Source organism: Poromitra crassiceps (genome assembly GCF_964638095.1).
Source record: "Poromitra crassiceps genome assembly, chromosome: 2".
In the NCBI taxonomy this organism is placed as follows: Eukaryota; Metazoa; Chordata; class Actinopteri; order Beryciformes; family Melamphaidae; genus Poromitra; species Poromitra crassiceps.
Window position 1 is genome coordinate 118,053,710 of NC_139624.1, and position 17,019 is coordinate 118,070,728.

At 44.5% G+C, this 17,019-nt stretch overlaps 1 protein-coding gene across 1 annotated transcript in view; it reads left to right on the forward strand.

The window, feature by feature from the left end:
- Nucleotides 1-279: 279 nt before the first annotated feature.
- The window catches only part of LOC310771490 (XIAP-associated factor 1-like), a gene marked incomplete at both ends in the record, with an annotated part of 38,981 nt that continues 22,241 nt past the window's right edge, over nucleotides 280-17,019 (forward strand). The window contains 4 exon segments of the mRNA XM_083631914.1: nucleotides 280-444; nucleotides 446-726; nucleotides 819-987; nucleotides 7,947-8,065. Of these exon segments, the coding sequence (XP_083488040.1) occupies nucleotides 280-444; nucleotides 446-726; nucleotides 819-987; nucleotides 7,947-8,065 (734 nt within the window).

Here is a 17,019-nt window from a genome sequence, read left to right on the forward strand (position 1 = left end):
CCATGTCAGTATCATCACAATTCTTATCAACAGTAACATATTTATAGTCATTCTGTCAAATGAACCCACACCTTTTAGACTGAGCTATGACGTTTAGAAATTACAAAATTGCATTTGTCTATGTATTTTTGTGTATATTGTCCTCTTTCACAACAATCCCAGCTTGTACTCCACCATCATGTGCGCCTCATCTCACTCTGGGCCTGATCGCTGAGAATGTCCTCGAAGCTTATAATAGAGTGGCATTCTGAGCATGCTTAGTTGAACATTTGTGAAGCCATGACAGATGAAAACACACAGTTCTGTGGCAATTGCAAACATGACATTCCAAAGGCCAATTTCACCACTCATGAGATCCACTGCCGAAGATACATCGCGCTGTGTGAGATGTGCCAGGAACCAGTGCCCCGGTCACACCTGCAGAAACACAAGGAGCAGGAGCATTGTCCAAATTAAATGCAAGTGTGGCTTGAAAATGGAGAAGAATCATTATGATGTTCACCAGAGGTCTAAATGTCCTCAGCGGCTGGTCCCTTGCCAGTACTGTGACCTAGAGCTGCCTTTCAGTCAGTCCAAAGAGCACGAGGATTATTGTGGGACGCGCACCGAGCCCTGTCCACTCTGCAAGTATGTGATGTTTAGGGACAAAGCTGTACATCCAGTGTTGTGTGGAAGCCTTACAACGCCCCAAGAGAAGAACAACAACTGGACACAGGGTGGTCTGATGTCTGGGACCACAAAATGGGGAGGACCTCTAACACGTCTCTCCTCTCTCCATTCTCTCCCCCCAACAACAACTTCCAACATCTCGTTACGAGCACAAGTTTGAGTTCACTCCTGGACCATGATCAAGATGCCATGCTGCCCTGTGAGTTTTGTGAAGAGCTGTTTCCTAAAGAGGACCTCGTTTTGCATCAGACTGGTTGCAGTCCAGCCTCAGCCTTTGCCTCTTTCTCATCGACTCGTGACTCATTGACCAACAACCTGGTAACTGACGCTGCAATGGATACGAATCAGATAATCACTACAGCACTTGAGACATCAACTGCTGGAATCAAGCTCCGAATATGTAGCTGTGGCTGGTCCAAAATAACATCTATCAATATGATGTGAGCACAGAAGCGTCAACACAGAAGTCATGTGTGAATACATCAAAAGTGATATCACGTGCCAATTCTAATATAGGAATTGCGATCAGTGATGTAATGATGTCACAATTCCCCTTTCACACAGCCTGTGCTGTGATTGTTGTGGGATTATTACGCTTTCCCTCCTGCGTGAAAGTGCAGAGTTGTGGATCATTTTGTTACGCCTTTCGTTCCGCCAGTGGAGGTAGTCATAGCCCTGAATCGACATCTGTCTGAAAGTGTACCCGCTCAGCTCAGCTCATTCATAAAACTAGAACGACCGCACCGCGGATTTATGCCTCTATGCCATTAGTATCCAAATCGCCATTTGAGGCAAATTAGAAGAAATTCCGTCAAGGCACTCCTGAGATGTTGCATTACAGAGCTTGGAAATTGGGTGTGTGAGGTCATAGTGACCTTGAACTTTGACCTTTAACCATACAAAATCGAATCAGTTCATCCTTGAGTCCAAGTCGATGTTTGAGGCAAATTTGGTGAAACTCCATCAAGGCATTCCTGAGATATCGCATTAACAAGCTTGAAAATGGCGTTCCAGAGGTCAGAGTGACCTTGACCTTTGACCACCAAAATCGAATCAGTTCACGCGTTAACGAACATCGGACGGACGGACGGACATACGTACAGACGGACGGACAACCGGGATCCATAATGCCTCCGGCCTGGCTATCGCCGGCGGAGGCATAAAAATTACAGGGGAAACCACCTCACACAGCAAGAAAGGCACAAGTGAAACTAAAAAAGTAGCCTATACGATCATGGCTCCAACAGTAGGAGGAATGCTCCGTGCCTACAGTTTATGAGTAAGTAGGTTAGGCTATTTATGCTCAAACGATGTTGACATTTGTAGGCAAAATTTACGGAAATAACAATATGCTTCAGAGGACGTCTTTATCGCTGTTTTTCTCACAATACGCCCACAGCAGTTTCCCTATTTTTTGTCTTTTTCTTTACTTTTCAGCGTGCATCTGTCTGTGGCGAGTCGGTCTGAGGATATTCCCTCTGTTCTTGTCAGTCTCTCCTCAAAACAATCCCATGTTTGGGGAAACCAGCTCCAGAGAACGGCAGTCTGTCTAGCCTGTTGTGCGTTCCCTTACGAAAAACAACTAACATTATAGTATTCCTGTGCATTTATAGCCTACTACTTCCCCGACGAGGATAACATTAAAAGCAGACTGCAGCTGTTTGACACATGGGCGACTGCTTTCAGAAAGTACTTAGGCTAATTAGGCTACTTCATGGGAATAATTTGCTTTACAAAAAACTGGAACCAAAAGGTAAGAATTTGCCTTGTACCTACATGATGCTGCCTCTGTGATCCCTAAAGTCGATCAGATGAATATTGAAAGCCTTGGGTTACCTGTATGCTGCCTTAATTGTCTGTCTTGGAGAACACTTACCAGTTTCTGTTGGCATATTTGGGTGAGCTCTCATCTTTTGTCCTTTGATCTTCTTAATGACCAGCTGCACTGTTGAGAGCTGTTGCGTACATCGGCGATGTTTGGTTGTTTCGTTCATCACAGTAGCCATACACTATAATCTAAAATATTCTTTAACTCATTGAGTGCCAGCCACTTTTGGAAAACGGATGCTCCCAGTGCCAGCCCTTTCAGAGTGTTTTCAGTGATTTCTCGAGGCCCACAGAATATTGTGTGATATTACTATGTAAACACCGAACACGCACAAAGAACGATGAGACTCTATTGTATCATCAGCAAAAAAAAGTTTATTGATATAATTTTCCGTTCTTTAGTTATGAGCAGGAGAAGATAGGTTGTTTTCACCAAAAACAGACGTTTCAAATTAGAAGCTGAGATAATGAGCCTTTTGTGAAATGAAGCATTTCAAGCACATCACTGACTCTGAAGCTAATATTTTCTGATGTAGTGACGTGGTGTAGTTGTGTGGTGCCCTGCGTGCCCCACCCCCCTCAACTGCAAACTCCTCCTCCGTGGGAGTGTCTCTGGTGGCTCTGCTGGAATCTCTGCTACCTGCGTCAGGCGACGAATCTCTGCATGGAGCTGGGATTAAAAACTCATCCCCACACCAACACACAGCTTGCATGCCAGAGCTGGGAGAAACTCACCCCCACACCAACACACAGCCTGCATGCCGGCGGAGCTGGGAGAAACTCATCCCCACACCACACTAACACACAGCCTAACACGCACCCAGCATCTATTTTCGGAGCGCTCCATTTTTGTGCGCCGGCTCCCAGCGCGACACCGAAAAGCCAAACCAGACTGCTGAGAATGGTTTGGCCCTTCGGCGTCGGGTGCTGCTTTTCTGGCGGCTAATCGTGTGGAGAAACTATGCAGCAGAGACAGAGGGGCTCAGTTGTGGGAGCGGATTGACTGCTGTTCGCAGCTAACGTTAGCTCCAGCCAGAGCAATCTATACGGCTCTGGCTCCAGCATCGGTTTCCGTTTCATCACGGGGCTTCTTCTGCTGTTTTTCCTCACCTTTCTTTCCAATGACGACTTTAGTCGTCATTGGCACTCTACGTTACTATTTGAATTGACGACGATAGTCGTCATTGGCACTCAATGAGTTAATAAGGGGAGCTGGGTGGAAATGTAATTTGAGCGTATTTTAATAGGCTACATCTCAAACTGTGCTGAGATGGGATTATTTTCACTGGACTTGGTGACCAGCATCATTTTAATTTGTCGGACTTTGATTAATTATAATAACGGAAACTCAGCGCCCATGGTTCACGCCTCATTTCAATCCGGCAGGGGTGGATGCTATCTAAAAGCACACTCCAGGGCGGAAATATTGCACTGCGGCTTGGTTCTGTGTGAAAGGGCAGAGGGGAACTAATGGCGGATCCTCTTTAAAGCCCTTTACACCAATTTTGCAGGGGATCTCTGTGTGAAAGGGGCTAATGACAATGATGTGACGTGAACTGATGTGACGACTTTTTTCAAACAAAATTGACAAACATTTTATGGACAATCTGTTCCTGTCCGACGCACCTGCCCGAAAAAGACATGTGCGGAGCTCTCCTTCTAACTTATGCATAGTGTGACATCGGGTTCCACCCGCTCTGCCGACCACCCGCTATGCCGACCACCCGCAATGCCGACCTTAGGTTTAGGCGTGGGGGTGGGAGAGGTTAGGTTTTGGGTTAGGGTCTGGGGGAGGTTAGGTTTAGGCATGGCATGGGGGGAGGTTAGGTTTGGCGTGGGGGCTGGGAGAGGTTAGCTCCACCGACACGCTGCACGCCGCCTCGCTCAGCTGGTTCTGCTTGTGGGCTATCGGCATTGCGGCCTGTCGGCACTGCGGCCTGTCGGCACATAGACGCGGCACCGTGACATCATCAGTGACATAATTTGTGGCCATATACGTAAGTCACTGATTATGTCGTACCCACTGATCATGTCATAGACATTGTGGCATCATCAGTGATGTCATGAATCTTTCCCTGCTGAGATTATAAATTGGATCAACCTTGCTCCTAGCCCATGCAGCCAATAAAGCCTGAACCTGCAGCAACAACATATATTGTATATTGTGGGGTATAGCTAAAGGCATCTGATAGAATTCTGCTGTCATTTTAAGCGGTGCAGCCGCTTCTATAACTTACTTTGTGTGTCCTTCCCTCCGCCGTCCGTTATGGCACTGACCGTCCGTCCTGTGGGCCCCACAATCGTTGGTGGCCAAGCTCCACATGTATGTGTGTATCTATGTCTGTGCTGTGGGTATGACTGATGCCATGCCCCAGCCCCAAGCTGCGATTGGTGGCCAGAGCGATAACCTCATTGTCGATTGGTGGCCAGTGGTGACAGATGTTACATCAACTGAGCATGCAAACGCCCCTAACTGATTTTAATTTTCCTTCATTCATATAGGTAACTACTCTCTTTGAGTCCAAGATCTCATTTTCAAGAGAAACTAAGAAACAGGAGCAATCCCTATAGGCTAATGTGTCACCAAGCAGCATCCTCAATGTAATAAGATGTGTATGTATTGAAAGAGGAGAAAAAGGGGGGGAAGGGGGTATGATACTGTCCATCTTGGTCCTCACAGTGAAAAGAAGAGAAAGTGGGGGGGGGGGGGGGTGTTACTGTCCATCTTGATCCTCCAACAGCAGCACAAGCTTCGTGATGGGTCGGCAAAGTGTCTTTGTACGAACTTGCACTTGTCAAACAAAACCTCTTGAATCTGGCAAGACTTGAGTGACTTTGCCCATAATCCAAGAGTTTCTTGGAGCAATGTCATCGATGATGAGGACGATATCTCCAGTGACAAAATTCCTTCTTGTCTTGGTCCATTTTTGTCGTTTTTGGAGTTCGGGCAGGTACTCTTTCACCCATCGCTTCCAGAACAAGTCGGCCATGTATTGCACTTGACGCCACCTCCTTTTCCCATAACAGTCATTTTGATTGAACACACCAGGTGGAAGGGAAGGCTGTGTTTTCAGTAAGAGAAGGTGGTTAGGTGTAAGGGGCTACAAATCTCCAGCGTCATTTGAAACATTGGTGATGGGCCTGTCGTTTATGATGGCCTCCACTTCACAGAAAAGTGTGGTGAGCCCTTCCTCGTCAAGTCTTTGCTGCTGCATTAGGGCACTGAGAATGCGTCGGATGCTTCTGATTTGTCGTTCCCAGATTCCTCCATGATGTGATCCTGTTGGTGGGTTGAATATCCAATTTATTCCCTTGTTTAGAAGATTATTTTGAATTTGTGTGTTGTTGAAACCTTGTATTGCTTCTTTCAGTTCCCGCTCAGCTCTAACCAGATTGGTTCCATTGTCTGACCTCATGACCATAACAGTGCCTCTTCTCGCCAGAAATCTCCGTCAGTGTTAAGACTGTTGGCGAGTTCCAAGTGAACTGCTCTGATGTTTAGGCAGGTAAAAATTACACCATACCGTTTAACTGTGGCTCTTCTCTGCTTCACCTCAAATGGGCCAAAGAAGTCCACACCCACATTTGTGAAGGGTGGAGCATCAGGGGTGACCCTCTCTTCTGGCAGGTTTGCCATGAACTGCTCACCTTTCACTCCAGTGAGTTTCCTGCAGGTCACACATTTCGAGATGACCTTTCGGATGGCAGCATTTCCTCCAGGAATCCAATATTTCTGCCTTAAGTGTGAGAGAGTGTAACTCCTTCCACTATGGCATAGTGGAAGGAGTTACACTCTCTCACACTAGTAGTGACTATGCCCTACATTCTCATGAACATGTCTGATGAGGATTTGAGTCACATGATGCTTTGCGGGTAGGATGACTGGATGTTTCGCTTCAGATGGCATAGCAGATCTCAACAGCCTACCGCCCACTCTTATCAAGTTGTTCTGAGGAATGGGGGAGAGCTTGTGAAGATGGCTGCTCTTTTTTACTGATTGTCCTTTCTTCAGTGCAGTTATCTCATCCATGAATGAAGCAGATTGGCAAAACTGGATGATTGCAGTTTCCGCTTCCTGAAGCTTTTCAACGGTGAGAGGTCCCTTTTCATCTTTTGCCATTTCGTCATCCAAGCCCGGGTTTGTGCGAGCTTTTAGCACAGATTTGAATTGTAGAATCCAAGCAACGGCTTTCTTGAGGCGATGCCATTGGGCATAGTGTGTAAGCAACTTGTTGACCGTCTCTCTGCGTCCTCCATGGTGGTAATGTAACATGGGCCACTTTACCACGTTAAAACTGTTAAGGATTTCCAACCAATAAAAGTGTTGTCCAACAACGCCACCTAGGTTGTTTGGTAGAGCCTAGGACTCTGATAAAAAAAAGGCTGCACAGGTTCTTTGAAAATCAGGAGTGAGCAGAGTTAAAAACTACCACCAAGGTAAAAGGAATAACAATGTTTATTAATAAAAGAATGTTAAAATGTTGTCCCGGCCCAGCCCCAAGTCCACTGCTGGAATCAAAGTCTGCTAGTCCCGTCCTCTCGCTTTGGTCCTCCCACTTTGGTCCTCCGGTTTCCTCTAGGGGACCAAGACACAGCGTCAGCCACCGCCACTCACTTCAAACAAAATCCACTGCAACAAGTATCCACTGCACTGCAGACTGGTCACTGCAGCCTTTGTGAAAAAAGAACCCGTAGGTAGTAAGCTCAAAAAACATGCAGTCAAACACAGCACTCTGATCGAGATTAGGGGGTGATATGCTGTTAGCAGCCCAACAAAAGTCCCGGTGGCCTTGGCGAGGGGGTAGCAAAATAAAATAGGACGGTGGGACAATTAAAAGTGGCTGGGGATAAAGGGCCCATTAAGATAAAAACAATGAATCAAAATGTCCAGGATAAAACGCTAAAAGGAGGTTAAAATCTGGCAATCGCCGTATTCGATGCAATACTGGTAGGAGGAGGAAGGAGCAAGGGGTAAAAATGCTTACTTAACTCGAGAGAGGGGCTCGTCGAAACGCCACCCCTCTGCTGCAGTCCAATGGCTTCCCCCTTGCTTTCACCGATGAGACGATCCACTCCACCACAGGCCGTTGTCCGGTGCCACACACCTCACCTGTTCTGGAGGACACAGAAACACAAGCCAGTCTTCCGCACACACAATAATGCTTCCCCACACCTGCCTGGCCCCGTAGCCGGCCTCAACGTGTCCGCCGCAATTCAATTATTACTTACTCGTTGCCTGGGCAATAACAGCGTCCTGCTATTGACCGAGGCCGGAGTAGTAGAGCAGAACAGACACTGGCTGCTGCGCTTCAGGTTCTGGAGTGGTCCTGGGTTCGTCCCGATCGTTGAGGTGCTGCTGCTGGCTCCTCTGTCTTGGACTGCGTTGGGCCGTCTGTTCCGTCTGATCCTCCGCCTCACGTTGGCACTGTTCACTCTCTCAATCGTCTTAGAGGAGGAACGGCAGCTTGGAAGAGACTGGGGAACCCCACCCCGCCAACGGCTCCCAGTTCCAGGTGGAGCGGCTTCCGGGCCTTCCCCCTCTCTCCTTCTCCCCCGTGAATCCGCCAAGGTGCGCCCATAAGTACGCCTAGGAGAGAGGGGTACTCGGCGGCCATCCCAGCTGAAGCCGCTCACACCTGCATCTTACCCAAGCCGCGGGCAGGGCTAAACATGGCTCCCTATCTCAGCCGCTCCTCCTCTGGACTCTTGCTGTTAGCATGTCATCTTCCTTCCCCTCTGGTCTCTCCCTTCGCTCTGTGAATCAAGTGCGTTATATTCCCTGCACCAGCACTGCCCGCACAGGTTTGCAGGTGAGGCCAGTTCCACTGATTGCAGTGTGGCCTTCAAGTGCGATCAGGAATCTGGTACAGTCCATTGAAATACAAAAAGTGTCCCCGCCACAGTAACACTCACTGCAAGTACTTTTACTTCAGGGTCACTGACTGTGAGGGTGAAATCCGGAGTTTTGGGCCATTGAGGCTCGGGGAGATGGAGGAACTCCGGCCCTGACAACCAGATCTCATTTCTCAGAAAACTACTTAACACAGTCAGCTGGGTTCATGCAACCATTCACATACCTCCACTGTGAAGCCTTTGAGGCACCTCGAATAACCGCCACTCTGTTTGTGATGAAGGTCTGAAATCTTGATGTTTAATTTTTTATGTATTTTAAGATGGATGTGCTGTCCGTCCAAAACACAGAAGGTTCAATTGGAAGCTCAATTTCTTCATGCATCATCCTGTCTATCCGTACAGCTACAGTGGCAGCAGTAAGTTCCAACTTTGGAATGGTCACAGGCTTGAGTGGAACTACTCTGGCTTTACCCATGATGAACGAACAATGAACTGTGCTGGACTTGTTCATCAGTCGAAGGTAAGAGACTGTACCATAACCTCTTTCACTAGCGTCTCCAAAGTGGTGAAGCTGTGCCGAGACTGTATGTCCAAAGTCAGGTGGCCTGATACATCTCTTGACCTTGTAGTCTCCCAGCAGAGGCAAATCATATAACCATCTGGACCATAGCTCTTTAAATTCCTCAGGGATCCTTTCGTCGCAACCAAGCTTCATTCCAGTTAGGTTTTGCAGGATTTGCTTTGCGGGGAGGATGACAGGGGCCAACATACCAAGTGGGTCGTAGATGGTAGCTCACCATAGATAAAATACCCCGCCTGGTAAGTGGTTTGTCCTGTAGATTGATCTTGAATTCAAATGAGTCGGTTTCAGTACACCACTGCACGCCTAGGGCTCTTTCAACAGGCAGGATGTCTTGATCAAGATCCAAATCCTTGATATTTTTGATCGACTCTCTTCGGGTATTGAAAGGAGTAAGGTTCTGCTGTTGCTGACCCATTCATTCAACTTGAAACCACCCTTACTGCATAGAGTTATGAGGTCCTGAGTGATTTCCACTGCCTCATTTTCATCCCGACTGATTTTAGGCAATCATCCACGTAGAAATTTCTTAACAGGGAGGAGATTGCTTCGGTGCTAAATCCATCCACATGGTCTTTTGCACACTGTCGGAGGGCAAAGTTTGCACAACTAGGTGAGGATGTGGCACTGAAGATGTGCACAACCATCTTGTACTCATCTAGCTCACTGCTGAGATCTCCATCAGGCCACCACAAGAATCTGAGTAGATCAGAATCATCCTCAGGCACCTTGACCTGATGGAACATGGCCTCTATGTCTGCCATGAATGCAACGCGCTTCTGTCGGAATCTTGTAAGGACACCAATAAGAGAATTGGTTAAGTATGGGCCTTGTAGAAGATGTGCATTCAGAGATGTACCTTGATAGGTTGCTCCACAATCGAACATTACCCTTAGTTTGAGCTTTTTTGGATGGTACACTCCGTGGTGTGGAATGTACCAACTCATTTTGCTTTGATTTGCTTTGTCCTTTTGTTCAGGTGTCATCCTGATGGCAAAACCTTTTTCAATGATATCTGCCATGAACCTTTTGTACTCCTCATAGAACTTGTTGTTCCGGAGAAACTTTCGCTTTAAGTTTAAAGCTCTTTGTTCCGCAACACCTCGGTTGTTGGGAAAACCAAGTTCTTCTCTCAATGGGAGTCCAATACTGTAGTGTCCGTCCACTAGTTTGACAGATGTGGAGACACTGTCCGTGAACTTGTGATCCTCTTTAGACATCTCCATATGTTCCTTGTGTTGATGTTCTGGGAAGTCTAGCTTAATTTGCTGCTGCAACAAATCCTCCATTCTTGTGACAGAAATTCTGTTTGCCATGACAACATGTTTTCCAGTACGCGTAGAGTAAATTTTTCGTAGTGGTCCATTGATTGTCCAACCTAGGATAGTCAGTGTATGGCCCATTCCCTTGGCTGTTTATGACTTCCCATGGCTCTAGAGCCTTTGGCACATTGCATCCAATTAGCAAGCCAACATCTGCATCTATCTGAGGGATCCTAACTTCTCTCAGGTATGCCCATTGATTCACATCCTCCTGGGTGGGAATATTCTCTTTATGTACTGGAATCTTGTTTTGTGTGAATATGTGTGGAAGTTCCAGATACTCATCACTTTCTAGGTCACATATTTCCAAGTCACATGTTACAGATGTTTTAGTAGACTCCTCTTTATTCATCGTTCACAGAATTTCTGTCTTTCGTCCGGTAACTTGGAGCTGCTGAAGAACTGATTCTGTACAAAAGGTAGCAGTACTGCCGGGGTCTAGAAAAGCATATGTTATTACAATGTTATTACTCTTTTTTGCTTTCACCTTTACAGGAACAACAGCCAGGATTCCTTCAGGAGGCCCACCAGCCCCAGTATCCTTCCATCCTTATCCTTGTATGAGTCTTTGTTGGCAATATGCAGAAGAGTTGGGCGTTTCAGGGTGCACTCTTTGCAAGTAAGTTTATGTTGACAACCTTTACACGTGTCCTTTTTCGATGCACCCAAAGCACAGCCCTTTAGCTTTGAGGAATTCCAGTTTCTCCTTGTGGGTTTTCTTGTGGATCTGAAAGCAAGCAGAAAGATGGTGTCCTCCCTGACAATACATGCATCGGTTAGATGGCCGGTTGTCTGTTTTGTTATCGTTTCTTGTGGCTTGTGGAGATATTGATGATACGCTTGTGGCAAAACCACTCTTACTCGTTTTTACCTTCATGCTGGAAATACCAGGTACAAATGTGTAGCTTGTTTTAGTGGCTGCGGAGGGTTCCTTTAGGTTTAGGTTTCTAAACACAGGGTGAGACAGTATTCTTGACTGTTTGTCCACAAACTGCACCAGATCTTTAAACTTGGCTCGTCTGTTTTCTCTATCTTGTATGTCACAAGCCTTAACCCTCCATTTCTCTTTTATCTTATATGGTAGTTTCGAGAGCACAGCTCTCATGTTAGCTGGGTGATCCATCTCCTCCATGTAGTCCACATGATCCATTGTATTCAGACAGCCCTTAAGAAACACTGCAAATGCCTTTAAAGCTTCTGGGTCTTCAGCTTTAATATATGACCAATTCAAAGCTTTATCAATATAGGCCATGGCAATCTGGTTTTCATCTCCAAAATAATGTTTCAATAGTTGTTTTGCTTCAGCATATCCTGTATCGGGTTGCATATATTGACAACTGTGCACAAGCTCTCTTGGTTGGCCAACAGTACATTGCGTCTTTATTGTCCTCAATACTGTGTTCAAATGCTCTTATAAAGAACTGATAATCCAAGGGGTTTCCACTAAAAGTAGGAATATCTTCATATTGGTAATGAAGAGAGTTTATGTTGTTTTACCAGTGTTTCTGTGATCACATTTTGTTTTTCCATTATGTTTATTATGTTGTTCATGTTATCCTCTCCAGAGGATGTGCTGGATGAAGTAGAACTCTGTCAACGTTATCTTGAATTTTGTGGTATGGATTGAGGGACTGTATTTTGGGTTATGGCTTGACGTACTCTATTTTGTGGTATGGCTTGACATACTGTATTTTGTGGTATGGCTTGACGTACTGTATTTTGTGGTATGGATTGAGGGGTAACCCTTCCTTTTACAGTCCGGTAATTACAAGGTATTTACCCGGTAACTACCAGGTAATTACCTGGTAATTAGAAGTATTTACTGGGTAATTACCTGGTAATTACCTGGTAGTTACCAGGTAAATACTAGAATAAATAATTACTAGATATTGTTCTGAAAACTACCAGGTATTTACTTGGTAATTACCTGGTATTTACCCAGTAATTATAGATTACAGATTGTAAATCTCCACTATCACCCATCAATTTGTCTAAATGTGACCGTGTTAGTGTGACAATAACTCAGATATTTACAAGGTAATTACCAGGTATATACTCGACAATGGACAGGTATTTACCCGGTAACTACCAGGTATTTACCTGGTAATTAGAAGTATCTCCTGGGTAATAACCTGGTAATTACCAGGTAAATAAATACCCAGTAATGACTAGATATTTTCTTGACAACTACCAGGTATTTACCTGGTATTTACCCAGTAATTAGAAACTTGTACCACATACATTTCCAAAACGTTATCAAGTAAAAGCTCACGAGTTACCCGCTAAGTAAGGTGGAACTGTACTGTAAAAGGAAGCGTGGTTTATTTCCCTGGTATTACCATGTATGTTCCCGGTAATTCTAGATTATAAACATCCACTAGAGTGATACATTCAAGGCTGGTTCCATAAGGTACCATGCTTGTTTTTTCCCAGGTTTGTTTACAAAAATGCTGTTCGGCTGATCCCTTGTATAACAAACGGGTATTTGACATGGACTTAAGAGTTATAAAGTTACTCTTTTTGACAGTTCACCTGTTTTGGCATATTTGTCACAGGGTGGGGGTGTGTTTGAGGTGTGTGTGAGGGCATGTAATAATAATGTGTTTTATCTTGATGTATTTGATGGCTGGTAATGGGGGTGCTGTTTTGGGTAGGTCCTGGGAACTGTGGGTGTTTTCCTCCTATCTCCCGACAGCTAATTACAGATGCAGTGTAGGTGTGCAATGTGCCGTCCAGGTGGAGAAGCAGACTCACGGACACCGTGTCGGAGCGGAGAGCCAAGACTTTTGCATGCACGGAACACAAATGGAGGACGCCAGCCTCCGGCCTGGTCAGTAGACAATGAAAGAGCCGGGAGAGCAACAGACATCCTGGTGGAACCGCTTGTTGATGGTTTTACTTGAAAACGTTTTTGCAAATGTATGGTACAAGTTTCTAAATACTGGGTAAACACCTGAGTTACTGTCAGGGAACACAGTCAAAACTAGACAGCCTGATGGGTAATAGTGGATGTTAATGATCTACAATTACCGGGAGCATACATGGTAATACCAGGGAAACAAACCACGCTTCCTTTTACAGTACAGTTCCACCTTACTTAGCGGGTAACTCGTGAGCTTTTACTTGATAACGTTTTGGAAATGTATGTGGTACAAGTTTCTAATTACTGGGTAAATACCAGGTAAATACCTGGTAGTTGTCAAGAAAATATCTAGTCATTACTGGGTATTTACCTGGTAATTACCAGGTTATTACCTGGTAGTTACTGGGTAAATACCTGTCCATTGTCGAGTATATACCTGGTAATTACCTTGTAAATATCTGAGTTATTGTCACACTAACACGCAGAGGTGTAGTGCTATCTTGAGAAGTGAGGGAACGCACCTATTTGCGGAACACCCCCCTCCCCCAGCACACGCACTACACTGACACACACACATCATTTATTGTGTCCTCTAGACACTGCAGAAGTAGCCCATGACAGAGTCAGTTATCACAAACAGCTAAGCTAAACAAGTCTCAAGCATCACGCAAGTTGCACAAGGCTGCATAATTGATCATTTGGCACGGCGGCTGGCATTTTTAGCAAGTAACTTACCATTTTGTGGCGAATTCTGGCGTTGCAAATTGCAATCTGGTGATTAACGCTAACTTTTGATTAGCGTTAATTGAAAATAAATCTCTGTAATGTAACGTGCACTCCATAGTAAAATGTACACCGCTTGCGCATGTGCAGAAACTGAGAAACCGGACCGGTGTGCTTCCGTGTGTAGCTGATTTGGCCCAGGGGGCGTGTGCCTGCCTGGTGCCAAAACAGCTTTTAACATTGTTTCTAAATGATTGTAAACGTACCTTTTTCGCAACTGGTCCGAAAAATGAAAGGATGTTTGGCTGCCTTTTCATCTTTACTTGTTATCTCGTCAGGTACTGGGAGAAAAAAAACATTTTGATGCTTAAAATGCCACTACTAGCTAGTTAAGGTGGACCGGTGGAGTGTTTCCCTCTTCCTTCAAGCCAGAGTTGATACCATGTGAATCATTCAGCCCACCTTAAATTTAAGGTGGAACGTTTCCTTCTTCCTTCAAGCCACGACTCACGAGTTGATGCCATGTGAATCATTCAGCCCACCTTAAATATAGACGAATGACAACTTTGTCCAGATTCACTCGTTTTATTGGCTCCACATACACACACACGTTGACACACACAAAACACTGCTTGGAGAAGTATGGGAACGCCGTTCCCACGCGTTCTGCCGGGACTACACCACTGCTAACACGGTCACATTTAGACAAATTGATGGGTGATAGTGGAGATTTACAATCTGTAATCTATAATTACTGGGTAAATACCAGGTAATTACCAAGTAAATACCTGGTAGTTTTCAGAACAATATCTAGTAATTACCAGGTATTTACCCGGTAACTACCAGGTAATTACCAGGTAATTACCCAGTAAATACTTCTAATTACCAGGTAATTACCTGGTAGTTACCGGGTAAATTGATTGATTGATTGATTGATTGATTTATTCGATGAATGACAAAAGTAAAGCACATCATACACAAAAATATAAAGGCCACTCATACATCACCATCAAGGATAAAAACACAATAAAGTCCGAGGACTTGTTTCCATTGTGGTCCTTGGTCTCGGACAGACGACTCAGACCGACATAAAAACAGACATAACAATAAAGAAACATAAAACTACTTCCACCTATAGACTATTAAAAAAAACCATTTAAGATGTTAAAACAGTTTTAACAAAAGCAATATAAAAAGACATTTGAAACAGGACCCAATCCCGAAAATAAAGAACACATTAAAAAGGCTAAAAAACCAATCTGACTAAAATAAATAAAATAACTTTAAACAGGCTATAAATTAACAATACTCAAAAATATTTACATTTACATACCCGCACCAGTCATGAACCAGATTTTGAGAGCGATTTTAAAGCTGCTCAAGGTGTTAATCATCTTCAGGCTGTCCGGAAGGCTGTTCCACAACAGCCCGGCTGAGTATTTGAAAGAGTTTTTGTTCATACAGCTCTTAAATTTAATGGGGACAACATTGTGGGAGCTCCCTCTGGTGGAGTAGTTATGAACGTCATTTACCTTGGTGAAATAATTTTGGAGATATTTCGGGACCATATTATGCAAGATCTTATGGACCAGGCACAGCTTGATTTGGTTCACTCTTTCCTCCACTCTGAGCCATCTGAGGCTGGAAAAATGGCCAGGCAGGAGGTGGGTTCTGGGATGGAGAGAGTGTAACAGCCGTACTAGTTTGTTTTGAGATATTTGAAGTTTATTTTTGAGGGCCTTGGTGATGCCGGTGAACCAGGAAGTACATGCATAATCAAAGTGGCATTGTATCAAAGCGCCCGCCAGAATTTTTAGAGTACTTACGTCTAGGAAGGAGGAAAGTCTGGCCAGGAATCTCACTTTCTGATTTATTTTGGAGATGGTTTTTAAAGCCATACTTTCTCCCGATACTTTACTGTCCAGGATACTGCCGAGATATGTAATTTCCTCCTTGCTTTCGACGGTCACATTGTCGACTGTGATGGTGAAGCCAGGGGATTTTTTAAGTTTGGCGTTAGAGCCAAACAGAATTGACTCCGTTTTTCCTAGATGGAGAGATATAGTAGGGTCATCTGTGGCACTTCCGTGACCGTGGAGAGCGAAGGTCCGTTTCTCAATGGATTTGTCATCTAGGAGGGTTAATAAACAAATTTAGCTGGGGTGTATTTTTAAAAAAGGCGGGGAAAATATTTGAGAGACCAAAATCCAAAATGTCTGCCGTGGAAATGAACTTTTTAATGGTTTGACCTACAATGATGCACAATACATGGTTTCAGAGCTTATTCTGGTCAAGGAATACATATTTGGTGTTTATATAATGATTTGACTTATTTTTTACCTTCAAATCCAAGATGGCTGCCAATTTTGAGCTCTAAAAGGCAGTTTTTTCAAAATCGTCATAGAGCCTTCATATTAGGCTTGAATGACAGGTCTTCTCATGATGAGTTGAATAATATACAGTATAAGTACACAGAAGTAATCTCTGAGGTCATTAAAGTCAATGTTTGTGTGTAAACAACAGTTGCTGATTTGCGGTTTCCCATTAAATAGGGTAGGCTACTGAGAATATGGTGTCCAGTTCATCCCATCACATTTTCATAATGAACCAAAAACAATTTTGCACTATAGCCTAACATAAAATAATATTCTGTATGCAAAGCTAGTTGCTTGAGCTGAATTTAAAGGTCAACTCAAAACAAACAATGAAATTAACTTTGAAATTAAAACTGAATCCTAGGCTACTAAATTTCATCAGCAAACAGTAAAGGAAACTTGTCTTTGAACTCAGCTGACTGTCTAGTCCTAATCCCTGTTGTGCAATGTCCCTTTTCAGTGAAGTTTTTGTTTTTGTTAAGAGTATGGACTTTTAATCTTGACCTTGTTGGTAGGCAACGGCCCTTTTTCAGTCAAGCATTTTCAGATTAGCTCAGTCAGTCTGTGAAGCAGTCAGTGTCAGCACTTGCGCGAGCTCGCTTTTTCTCTAACTAATGTTAACATTACACACTTTAAGACACTTTGTTTGAGGATATAAAAGGAGGTACGGTGGTGTAGTGGTAAGCACTATCGCCTCACAGCTCGAAGGTCGGCGGTTCGATTCCCACCTGGGACGATGTGAACGCTGAAGGAATGCGTGCCCGTCCGCATGTCCTCGAGTGCCCACCGCCCGGGTGGGGTCGTCAA